Source organism: Triturus cristatus, chromosome 4_1, assembly GCF_964204655.1.
Source record: "Triturus cristatus chromosome 4_1, aTriCri1.1, whole genome shotgun sequence".
Lineage (NCBI taxonomy): Eukaryota > Metazoa > Chordata > Amphibia > Caudata > Salamandridae > Triturus > Triturus cristatus.
The window spans coordinates 924,827,243-924,840,367 of record NC_140585.1 but is presented as its reverse complement, the minus strand read 5'-3'; the positions used below and the strand labels follow the sequence as shown (position 1 = coordinate 924,840,367).

Below are 13,125 nucleotides of genomic sequence, written 5' to 3'. Positions count from 1 at the left end.
AGACTCTGCATCGGTACTTACTTGTAGGTACCACTAAAAAATCATTTCATAAACACAACGGCTCTTTTTAGAGCCCCCTAATATCTAAACACTTAAATCTGAATTTCATTTATTTTTTTATTTTTTTTTCTACCGTACGCTTACCGTAAGCTTACCGTACGCGTACCCCGTGATTTTTTTTAAAATCAATAAATGTTTTCTTTGTACTTTACAGTCCTTCTTTGACCCCCTCACAAATGTAAGGGGGTCTGTAACTCTCCTCATTGCCCCCTTTTCTTGTTTTCACTCTTTTTTTTCTGAGTGAAACACACAAAATGGCGGCCGCCGCTTCCTGGTTTCGGCCGATTCGAATGTTTACTAAGATCTAACAGCCAATCAGAATCGCGCTCGCGCACGCCACCGTACGCTTACGGTAAGCGTACGGTAAGCGTACCGTAAGCGGGCTCAGATATATATATTGATTTAAAGGCTATTTTCTCAGAATCTACTGAACAGATTTACACCAAACCTACAAAAGGCACTTCCTTGACCTAGGGACTACCTCTCTGCCAAATTTCGAGTAATTCTGTTCAGCCGTTCGGGCTGTAGCTCGTTCTAAAGGTCCTATGGAAAAATGCATGGGAAAAACGCGTTTTGGGACCCCCCTTTTATCTCAGCCCCCGCTTGACGTATCCCCCCGAGACTTTCAGGGTAGGAGCGGAGCGTAGCGCCCCACCTATTTTGAGAAATTCGCGAGGATTCATCGACCGGCGCCAAAGTTATTCAAAATAGAATGTTGCGGATTTCCTATGGAAAAGGGGTCCTAACTATAACTACCTACTGGCGACCGCCAGTAGGTAATATATATATATATATATATATATATATATATATATATATATATAGCAGAGTTTTATATAGCGCAAACTTGACCCGAATCCAATCAGGTATCAGAGCGCTTTACATAGCACCAGTTACGTTACATGAGGACACACATTCATTTTTTTGTTAGGCACGGGGAGATTAAGTGATTTGCCCAGAATCACAGGAGGTTTAGCGTCGTTACCGAACTCGAACCCAGTTCCCCTAGGTCCGAGGTCGAGCGCCCTAACCGTTAGGCCAACTCCTCTCCCCAACTCCTCTCCCCTCATGCCATTAGCATATGCAAGATCTGCAGTAGGACCTGAAGTTCCAGTGGGCACAGCATCAGGGGAATCTCTCCAACATGGTCCACATCTCGGGGGGCACTGTTCAAGATCTGCAGTGGTAGCTTATGAACAATGATTGGGTCAGCAACAGACTCCTCTCCCTTCCCCCATCAGATCTGACAGTAGTGACAGTTGCGTCACTCCTGGGATGGGACAGCCATCTGGGAGAGGTAGAAATCATTGGACTCTGGTCTCTGGTGGAATCCGGACTCATCAGAAACCTCTTGGCATTGAAAACTATGCTACCCTCCATCAAAGGAAAGCGTATGCAGGTGTTCATGGACAACAGCACCGCCATGTGGTACTGTCTCATATAGGGTGAGGTGGGATTGAGGGCTCTCTGTCAAGAGGCCATACATTTCTGTACATAGCTGGAATGTCATTGCATTTCCCTGGTGGTTCAACACCTGGCAGGTTCTTTGAACACCAAAGCGGACAAACTCAGCCAAAGATCACAAATGGCATCTCCTTACAGAGGTGGTGCAAGGTCTCTTTTCATCAGTGGGGAGAGTCCTGGTTAGACCTGTTTGCCACTGCTGAAATGCACAATGTATGTAGCTCTGCATGTTGGAGTTTCCAAGGTGACTCTCGATCGGAGATGCTTTTTGTCTTCAGTGGAGCTCCGGCCGCATGTACGCCTTTTTGCCAATACCACTCCTGCCCAGAGTCTCAAGACGATCAGCAATAAATGGTCCCAAATCATCTTTGTGTCACCTTACTGGGCTCAGAGTCTGGTATCCCAAGCTATTGAACATGTCCATCGGTCCTCCAATCAGGCTGGCACTTCTTAAGGGTCTTCTGTTGCAACAGCAATGGAGGGGTGTTCTACACCTGAACCCGTCGAAGCTCCGCCTTCATGCATCGAGATTGAGAGGCGACAGTTGACAGCTTTTAACCTTCCTCCCAAAGTCTGTAATGTTATCTTGGCAGCTCGGCAATCCTATACCAAAAATGGCATACACTTGTCGTTGGAAACAATTTGTGGCATGTTGTACAGAAAAACAGGTTGACCCCTTTATCTGCACCCCTTTCTCGGGTTATTTTGTTTATTCTTACACTGGCCCAGCAGGGCTCTGCATTGGCCACTTTGAAGGGTTATTTAACTGTTTTCTGCTGCTGCCAGATCAGCCTTCTCTCTTCAAATTAACCCATTGCTAGTAGGTTCCGTAAAGGTCTCAATCAATCAATAAGGGAAATTGTAAGCGCACTACTCACCCGTGAGGGTCTCAAGGCGCTGGGGGGTGGGGGTGGTAAGCAGCTCAGTTCAATTGAAGAGCCAGGTCTTGAGTGTCTGACTGAAGATTTTCAGGGAGGGGGAGTGTCTGATGTCGATCTCGAGCTCGTTCCAGGTCTTGGCCACGATGTAGGAGAAGGTTCTTCCACCTGTTCCTGCTCTGGGTTTCGGTGAGGGCAAGGTCGGTGGATCATAGATTTGTCATGGGTCGGTGGAAGAAGATTCTTTCCTTGAGGTATTGGGGTCCTGTGTTTTGGAGGCATTTGTAGGAGTGGGTGAGTATCTTGAAAGTAACTCTCTTCTCAAGTGGAGGTTCTGCAGGTGTTGGGTGATGTGTTCGTGTCGAGGGATGCTGAGTACGAACCTGGCTGCGGTGTTCTGTATGGTCTGGAGCTTGCAGAGCAGAGACATGTTGATCCCGGCGTAGAGGGCATTTCCGTAGTCGAGTCTGCTGGTTACGAGTGCGTGGGTGACGGTCTTTCTTGATTCAGGGTGTTTGAAGAATTTAAGGTCTTTCGGAGGATGCAGCACTTGTTTCTCCCAGCTCTCATTGGTATGTCTCAGTGGGACCTTAACTTTATTCTTACCTTTATAATGTGCACTCTCTTGGAGCTGCTTCATTCTTGCCCTGTTAGGCATCTCACCATCAAGATGGCCTTTCTTTTGGCAAATGCATCTGCCCGGAGTAAAAGTGAGGTACAGGCACTGTCTTCGCAGCCTCTCTACATCTCTTTTTTCCCAGACAAACTGGTCCTTTGGACTTGAGCATCCTTGTTGCCAAAGGTAGTCACCCCTTTCCATTAAGGCCAGTCCATCCCTTTATCTAGCTTTTATGCTCAGCCTCATCGCTCTAAGAAGAGGAGAAACTACACCAGCTGAACCTAAAAAGGTTGCTGTTGTTTTACCTTGACTGCATAAAACTGTTCTGGGTGGACGATCAACTCAATCAAAGAAAAGTAAGGCAGTGCAGAAGCAAACCATCCCCCAATGAATTGCGCTCTGTATTAAGATCTGTTATGCATTGGCCAAAAAGCAACCTGCGGAGGACTTGTATGCTCATTCCACCAGAGCAAAGGCTGCGACCACTGCACAAAGAATCCCAGTCCTGGACATCTGCTAGGCAGCGATGTGGACCTCACTGCACATGTTTATCAAGCACTACTGCCAGAACAGTCAGGTCAGTCAAGACAGGCTTTTTGCCTGTTCAGTCTTGTAGGACTTTCTGTTCTAAATCCTGTTTGCAGACCCTCCTCTCGGGAGGTATTACTTGGGTATCTATTCTAAGGTAAGGAATCTGTGGCTAAAAGTCTCTATCAGATTAATAAGTTACTTACCTTTGATAACGCCTTATCTGGTAGAGGCAGAGATGCTATCTAGCCACGGATTCCTTACCGACTCACACAAACTCCCTGTTCTGTAAACAGATTATTAGGTACAGGCTGTTCCCTTTTCAGTGCCCTAGTTTTCCTACATCAGTGGTCACTGTTTTCCGAGGCTCCAACTCTATTGCTGAAGTTTTCCAGTGGCCATAAGTCAGCTTTCTGCCCTCTACTGGGGATACGTGTGAATGACTCCCAGGAATCAAAACAATAGAGGCCTGCCATTGGAAGAGGTGTCATTTCATCCTTGTAGGATGCCACACACGGCGTGAGCCCAAAAAGCAAGCTTCAATGGGGAAGCCACCTTTGAAGGGTGGAAAATGGTAGACACTCAAACGAGAGGGGCTGCTCTTTTTTGCTTAGGTAGATGGGTTTACGTTTGGGGACAGAGAAGAGAGACCAGTCGCCCTCAGGTACACACACCTTTAGAGTGGGCTAGGAAGCTCTGCGCATAAAGAGAAGGGTTCTGCTATCTTGGGAGTGGGCAGAATAGTGGGATATTTAAATGCCACACATTGCAAGAAGTCATCATCAGGTGGGAAATGTCCTAGAAGTCCATTGGCTAGTAAGCTCTGCATCCCCAAATGGCACTTTCTGAATATAAACATGGCACTCCTGGCACCCGGGCCTCATATAACATTTGGACTGGAGAGAGGACTGTAGAAAGACTGCCCTGCTGTTCCCTGGACTTGGCAAGAGAGGCTGTACCAACAGCTGGACTGCACCCGCTAATGTTTGGGCTAGCAAAAAGAGGACTTCAAGGAACATCGGCCCCTGTGGTCAAAGTCACCCCAACCGGCCCGAGGACCAAGGACTAGCCCCAAGAAGCCCCCCCATCAACTGCACAGCATCCTACAGTATTTTCAGCATACTGTATTCCTTGCATCAAGGCCACTCCACTGAAGTCTTTATTGATTTGCCCATAGAGCCTGGAATTGGACTTGAGACTATCGTGGTGACTAGCTAACTGTCTTACAGCTTACTGGCCCCCTTGACCTCCTCCCTGCTGGAGTTGGTTCCCCAAAGCAGGTCCGAATAGCTAAACACAACTTTATAATGTTACAGTTTCCAAACGTTCCACTTTCCATTGACTGTTGGAATTCTGCATACAAAGTAGTAATTTTTGATTTACATAAAAATCTATATCTCTGTAACCCTGTGGTCAATTGTATTTGTTTTGGTATCTAAAAGTTAATAAAAAATGTTTCCTCACAAACACACAACAAGATTTTCTAACTGACTCCAGTGAGAGTACAGAACCCATAAACAGCCACCGGGAAATCCAAAGTAGCCTAGATGTAAAATGTCTTAATATACAATTTTTTCAAAATCATCTCTGAATTCTGTAATTTGGATTGCACCTTAACCTGCACCAACTCCTCTCTGGACCAACATTGAAACTCTGTCTTGACCACCTTCCTTTGCCAGCCACACTAAACCTGCTTCCTTTACCAGACAACCAAACTTTGTTTATGAGTTGGCTTCCATTAAGTAAACTATTGAACTAACCAAAACTATCAGTATCGCCAGCTCACCGCTGACCTATGCCCCTAAAAATTGAGAGTTTCTCAATGACCTTAAACGTCCCTCATTATCAAAAAGTGAGGTCTAATTGTTCAGACTTAGTATACTGCAGATCTATACGTAATTGGTTGTTTCTGGGTAACCTCATTGGAAAATCAGTTTGTTTGCACATCTCTGACTTTCTTGAAAAAACCAGCCTCCAGGCAGACTGGATTTCAAACTGCACTCAATCTATTTTAATTGCAATCTAGTATGACATCTAAAACACTGTTCACTGTAACATAGTGAACACCCTCCTCCCTATTGACCTCTTATCAGCCTTCAACTCTGTTGACTACCAACTTTTCCACTGACTAAGCGTCACAAGAATCCAGGATTCAGCCCTACATTGGATTAATTAGCAGAGACCATGGGCCGTGTAACATACATATAGTAAGCACTGGGTGAGCTATGTAAAGAGTCTCTGCAGCAATTTTTGTCTGACTCTGTTAAGAAGTTGAAGAGCAGGATAAGCACTATTCTATCACCTTAGAAGTACTAAGTGGTTGCTTGCAATGGGAACTTTGAAGTAATGTGCTGCTTTTGGCAGGAAATGTAGCAGCATTTTTTGAACCATGTAGAGTAAACAACAGAACAAAGTACAATAACATAAATAAAGCAACATAACTACACATTTAAAACATGACAAAGCACATCACAACAAAATAGTCAAAACTGAAAGCTTCCGAATAACAGCAGTGCAATATAACGTCACATTGCAATACAGCACAAAAACACAGCAGCATAGAAAAATACAACAGAAGATATCATCACAGCAACGAGATAACACACAATAAATATGCACAACTGTTCTTGTCACATGTTACCACCTCCAGAATTCTGTTTTCATAATATGGGGAAACGATGTTTAACAAAGCAATCCCCGACTTACCACTAAGGGACTGATTCTGATGCGGTTAGGAAATCTTCCCGATCTAATCGGTTTGTAAATGGTTTCCGACCAACTCAGATCGGGAGAGTCCGACCAGCTTAGTATGATGCATCCGGAAGCTTCCAGATACCATTTGGTTGGACTCCCATTGACTTCTATGGGAGCCTATGTTCCTAACCACATCGTAATCTGGCCCTTCGTCGGGAAGACACGTTCCCGATCCGATTTGGAAGGAGCAAATGCCATTAGGAGGCCTTCCTAACCGCATCGTAATCGGGCCCTAGGTGGGACTGCTTTCCTAACCGCATCGGAATCGGGCCCTAAGAAGGTGAAATAGCACCAGAGATAAAAATGCTTTGCCATGCGCCTCTGTCTAAAATTAGTGCTTGCAGGCATCGTCTGTGATATGGCTCTCAGGCATGGCGGCCTTACTTCCACTAATCTTGTCTGTGAGAAACACATACCTGGCAACTGTCCACTCCACCCTTCTCATAGCCAGCACACAGGTTGTATTTGCCAACTGCTCCACTATACCACTGAGAGCTGTTGCAGCGGCTTACTGGGATCATTTCTACTTTTGCCTCCTGCAGGATATCAGCTGCCTCATTTGCTGCAGAGAAAAATGAAATAAACACAGCCTTTAACAAATGCAACTTTAACTTGGCTCTAATTTATCTAGGCTTGATTTAGATTCGGTGGACGGGTACTCTGTCACAAAAGTGATCATTATCATGCCCGCCGTATTAAAAGGCCTTTGGATATAATGCACTTGTAGGAAGTTGGACAGGTTATCCCTCATGTTTGCAATGGAGTACTCATCTGCCAAACTCTAAACCAGGCCCACTGTGTTGTAGCTGTAGTTTTGTGGCCAGGAGATTAACTTTTCTGCTGGAGCAGAGAAAGAATGAAGATGAAAACAGCTGTCCCTTAACTCTCTAGTTAATAATGCAGCTATGTTTGTGAGTGAACAAGCAAATGAAAACAATTGCTTTGTGCACTCCACTGAGTAAATCACCTTTTAGTCACCTCCATATGTACAAAACCAATGTCCGGATATCTTAGACATAGAGCAAGACTTAAAACAATTCCTGCTTCCTAATTGTCCAGGGGTGTAGTTCTTGACTAGATGACAAAACATGGTTTTACTCCCATTGTTTTTCTGTGTATCAGGGAACAGGGAGAAGATGGCCTGGTGTGGAGCAGAAGATCAAAGCTAGTGGATATAGAGAAACCCTACAAGAAAGGTAGCTTGATACATTACTCTGTAAGACTACATGCAGAATGCCTTAGAGCTCGAATTAAGCTGCGCTAACAGCACCACTTTCCACCCACATATTTAACAACTGCATCTGCAAAAGCAGTGACTATCTAACCATCTTTATATTAAGGGGGATTTCCAATGCTTATTGGAGTCTGCTGCAATAATAATCCACATTTTTAAAGCGCGAACAATCACCCTTAAGGGTCTCTAGGCGCTGGGGGCCGTCGGGAAGATTAAGCAAGCTATTGCCCAGAGTCACATGATGCTGGGCTAATCTGCCGCCGGCGCCGGGGATCGAACCATGATCCCCAGATTCCAGAGTCAGTCGCCCTGGCCGCGGCGCAACACGAGATTGGATCTCATACCACCCACAGGCACTCTATGACAAAAAACATCTGCAGACCCTGTAACATATGCTTAGGTGCCACTATGAATCATTTGCAAAGCTGCAAAGATCCTCAATGGGACACTTAACATGGGTCGTCCTACTTTCTATCTAAAAACGGCTAAACATCCAAGGAAAAATAAGAGGAGACATTGTGGAAATAAAAATGCCAGTTCATGTTTTTTTAAGTAATTCGAGGAGCATTTCATAAATTAAATTTACAGTGGTAGATTCTCAATCCCTTTCATTGAGTGGGTTTTGAACATTTTGGCATGTCCACAGACAGACAAATGAAAAGGGAGAAATTAGCATTAATAGTGTCCTCTTCTGGATCTAATGCTAATGTATGTATTTATTGTACACTTAGCATATCTGGCCTTTGTTCCTTTATCACTACTCCAGAAAGGCCTATATAACGAATTCCTAGCAAGTTATTTAATTGAAATAAATAGGCCTTCTATGGTTCCATCAAATTTGCCTTCTGCATCAAAGAATGCTGTCTCAGTTGGGGAATGTGGTAGGGAATATAAAAGTAAAAAAACACAGAGTCACAATATTGTGATCAGAATAGAGGCCAGGTCACAGAGATATATATATATAGTCGAGTCGGATATTGAAGCAGGCAGACAGATGGCTGGGTTGGGGTTTACAAAATTTTCCCTAGCGCAAGAGGTGGATTGCTTGCGTCAGGACCGCCGAGAAACCTTGCGACCCAGGAGAGTAAATGCAAACAACGCCAAAGAAACAACAAAAGGCGCAGGCAACGACGCAAAGCAAAATACAGATGGCAAATCAAGAAAAACCAATGCCAACAGAAGATGGAACAGGAAATGAGCTCTTCAAATGCTGAAATCAGCCAAGATGGGTTACCATTGACTGTACTTAATCTTACCAACATCCCTCTTAGTCCAGCTGAATTGCGAGTTCTATCCCTGGGGCTTTCATTCAGTCCTGCCAGCAATTTCAACTACGCAAACACACGGATAGATCTCTACAAATTTACGCGCAAACTGAAACTTCAAAAATTCTTCAAATCTAATAAAGGGGCACAGAAGACCGCTCCAGTCCTTAGTACGGATGCCACACGCACATTAAATGCTGATGACTTAGAGTTGCTGCAAGACCTACATCAACTCAATGATGAAACCTCTGGTCCGGACAACATTAATGAACAGATTAATTTGAATATGTCTGGCAACACCAACTTCAAAATAAAATCTACATTTACACCTTTAATGCTTTATGACAATATTGATATATTTCATGAACTATCGGTTGCTGAATTGAAAAAACTATGTATTTCTACAACAAATGTCAAACATAAGCATTCATTGGCTAACAACTGTTATATTCAATTAGTGAAAAAGCTACAGGCCAATGAGAGTATAATTATACGCCAATCAGACAAAGGTGGAAATGTGGTTTTGTGTCCTAGGGATCTGTATTTAGAGGAAGCTTATTCTCAGCTGAATGACAACCAATGCTATAAGAGGTGTGACATTGTCACTGTGAAACAGGCACAATTTGATTATTATACACAAGTGTTAGCCTGGAGGAGTGCCGGATTGCTTAGTTTGGATGAGTTGAAATTCCTCAAAAACGAACATCCAGTCATTCCGGCACTTTACTTCATACCCAAAAGTCATAAAAATTCTGACAAACCACCTGGCAGGCCCATAATATCGGCACGCGGGGGATTGTTAGAAAACACCTCCATCTACATTGATGCTTTCCTTCAGGAACATGTGAGGGCTTTGCCCTCATATATACAAGATACAGGTGATTTCCTGAGGAAATTGGAAGGGGTTTGTTGGGATTCCTCTCATTGGTTGATCACATTGGATGTGACATCCCTCTATACTAGTATTTACCATCAAGATGGCCTAAAAGCCATCAATTATTACCTAGGAAAGAGATCCATCCATCTATTTAACCACAACAGAATGTTATCTGCCATGATTGCCACATGTCTTAACAACAATTTTTTCATGTTCTCGAACCAATTTTATCAACAGGTCAGAGGAGTCGCCATGGGGGCTTGCTTCTCCCCGAGTTATGCCTGCCTCCATATGGGCATGTGGGAGGAGCAAGTCCTCTATGGCACACATCTTTCAATCTTTACTAGACATGTTTTTCGATGGTATCGATATAGTGATGACATCTTTTTAATCTGGCAGGGCACCGAACAACAGGCCTTGGACTTCATTTCTACAATCAATGTAAAGAATCTCAATCTTCAGTTTGCAGCTAACTTAAGCCAGAAATCTGTTTTCTTTTTAGATGTAGAGACTTTTGTCTCAAATAACAGAATTGAGACCCGTCTGTTTAGAAAACCTACAGCGGGAAACACAGTCCTACATGCTGCCAGCCACCATCCGGCACATCTCATACGCAGCATCCCATATGGTGAGATGTTGCGTATTAGACGCATTTGCAGCACTGACTTTGAGTGTAACCTGGCACAGGAGGCTAGCAAAATTAGATTCTTGGCCAGAGGTTACACACACATAATGATTGACAAAGCCATCGCCAAAGCAAACAGTGTCCCTAGGGCATTGGCTCTGCAAAATGTTAATGTTAAAAATGTTAAAATGGTATTTGTAGAGCGCACGGCTACTCAAAAAGAGTGTCCCGGCGCTTTAATTTAGGAAACTACTAAATGGAAACACAGCATATTAGAAGAACAGAAAAAAGTAACAGAATCAAAAGGAAAAGCAACCATCAAGGCTGAGCCTACTGAATAAACAGCCAGGATTTAAGATCCTTTCTGAAAGCAAGTAAGCTAGTGGCTCCCCGCAATTTGAGAGGCAAAGAGTTCCACAACTGTGGCGCCAGTAGACCAAAGGAACGACCTCCCAAGCGCACTCTCCTAACTCGCGGGACGGAAGCCAAAAACAGATGTTCTGATCTTAGAGAACGCGCCGGTCGATAGAAGGCAATTCTCTTTTGGAGATACTTAGCTCCCGTCGCATGGAGAGCCTTGAAGGTCAGAGTCAGAGCCTTAAAGGCAATCCGCTTGCGGATTGGAAGCCAGTGCAGGGTCTGGAGCAATCCCGCAGCACTGACACGTCTGTTCAGGCCAAAAATCGCTCTCGCCGCAGCGTTCTGCACAATTTGAAGCCGCTGTAGCAGGTAGTCTGGCAGGCCCAGGTACAGAACGTTGGAATAATCTAACCTGGAACCTATCAGGGCCTGCACAGTCAGCTTCCTGTGTTCCTCCGATAAAAGGGGGAGAAACCTCCGTAACATCCTCAGGAGGCCGAAGCACATGCCCGACACCCCCAAGATCTGAGACTTCATAGTCAACCCATTGTCCATCTTAACCCCCAAGTTCTTAGCCAATTGGGATGAACATATAGGGGGGAACATATTGGCAGGCCACCAAGCCTGCCAGTCTGGCTCCGTGTCGCACCCAAAGAAAAGTACCTCGGACTTATCGGAATTGCACTTGAGGCTGTTCAGTTGGAACCATTGAAACACAGCCCCAAGGCAGTCCCGGATACTCTAAAATAAAACATCTATTGCCAAGCCAGCACAAAGCAGGAAGCCCACCAGAATAATCCTGACTTATAACCGTCAGCATCAGGCCCTCCGTAAAATCTTCAAGAAAAATTGGAGTCTGATACGGAACGATCCCGTTATTGGGGATTCAATGAAAGTTAGTCCTGATATCACATTCAGGAAAGCATACTCCATGAGTAATGCTTTGGTAAAAACCAGCCCAGAGCTATTGAACAATAAATCTTGGCTCAACTCCAGAAAGGGTTTCAGAAGATGCACCAGCTTGCAGGCATGGTGTGAACAGAATTGAATACAAGACCCCCTTCTGTGAAATCCCCAAACCAATCTCTCGGTTGTATACATGCAAAACTGAGTTTGCTATCTATGTGCTGGAGTGTCCATGTGGCCTGCAATATGTTGGGAGCACCAAGTTGCAGGTTCACAAACGGATACTCCAGCACATTAGGGCAATAAATGGCAACGATGCAGCCTATCCAGTTGCTCGACATTTCAAGGAATGCCACAATAACAAAAGTGAATTGCTTCAATATTTTGTTATAGACTCAGTCTTGCCTTTCAGACGTGGAGGCAATAGAGAGGCCCGTTTACGAGCCCTTGAAACGAAATACATCCTAGAACTTGACACAAAGACGCCACAGGGTCTAAATTCTAGTGAGGATTTTTTCACATGTCTTTAATCGGTTTTGATGTTTTAAACAAATGCACTGCTATTACATGTCATTTAATTGATTGGTCCAATCCTCTCTAAAGTTCGTAATTTTTTATGTTCGTTGAAATTGTTCTATGTGTTCAAGCACTTTCTGCACTTTATCAGAAACTGACTTGGGTTGGGGTGACATGCTCAATCATTGTCTATTATGTCATGTATGAGCTCTATTTCATCTTTGGCACATGTATATATTTTAACAGTTTTTTTAAATATCAACATATTAGGAGATTTATCACCAGGCACAGCCACATTGGTGGATTTGATGGCCTCTGTTGAATTGAGAAAAAAAAAATTCCCTTGTATATGCATTATGCATGTAAGTCAATTCAGTATGGTCTTGTTTGTGAGGGACTATCAATATTTGGTAATAGAACTCAACCATAGACACTGGTGCAATTCTGACCCATTAGGGTTTATTATGTTTCCAGATATTGCACGACCGACCTTTCTTTCTCGGTGTTTGGATTTTCTACATTTTTATCCAAGTTATCTCCCTTTGCGAAAAACTGTTCTCTACCTCAAAAATACAGATTATCTGCTTATTACTATTGATTTTCAATACAATTTTAACAACAACAAAAAAAAAGATTTTTTTTTTTTTGGGGGGGTATTTTAAATAATGTGCCTCTTTGTCACCCATGTTCTTTTCTCGTATTGTGAGGAAAAAAAAGTACACTTGTATTTTTTCTATGTCCTTGAGAATGACCAATCAGGTCTGTTGTTACTAAGCACCGTGCACTTTAAATATGAGCATACTACTCTCATTGCGTCATGTGAACAAGGCCTCTAGTAGGCTGAAACGCGTCATGACAGACATGCTGATCGTTTATTAAAATATTCACCTGCACCTATTTCGTGGTCTGTAATCGTCTGTTCCGGTCCTCGTTCTATCCTTGAGGAATTTTGGGACCTTAGTGGCGAAGTTTGTTGAGATATATATATATATATATATATATATATATATATATATATATATATATATATATATATTCA

General features: G+C 43.6%; 1 protein-coding gene across 1 annotated transcript in view; it reads right to left on the bottom strand.

Moving 5' to 3' along the window:
* Positions 1-13,125, bottom strand: part of LOC146855831 (acrosin-like) — a 104,930-nt gene that overhangs the window by 8,382 nt on the left and 83,423 nt on the right. Inside the window, exon 4 of the mRNA XM_085651178.1 lies at positions 6,720-6,865. Coding sequence (XP_085507304.1) covers positions 6,720-6,865 — 146 coding nt within the window. The remainder of the gene's footprint in view (positions 1-6,719; positions 6,866-13,125) is intronic.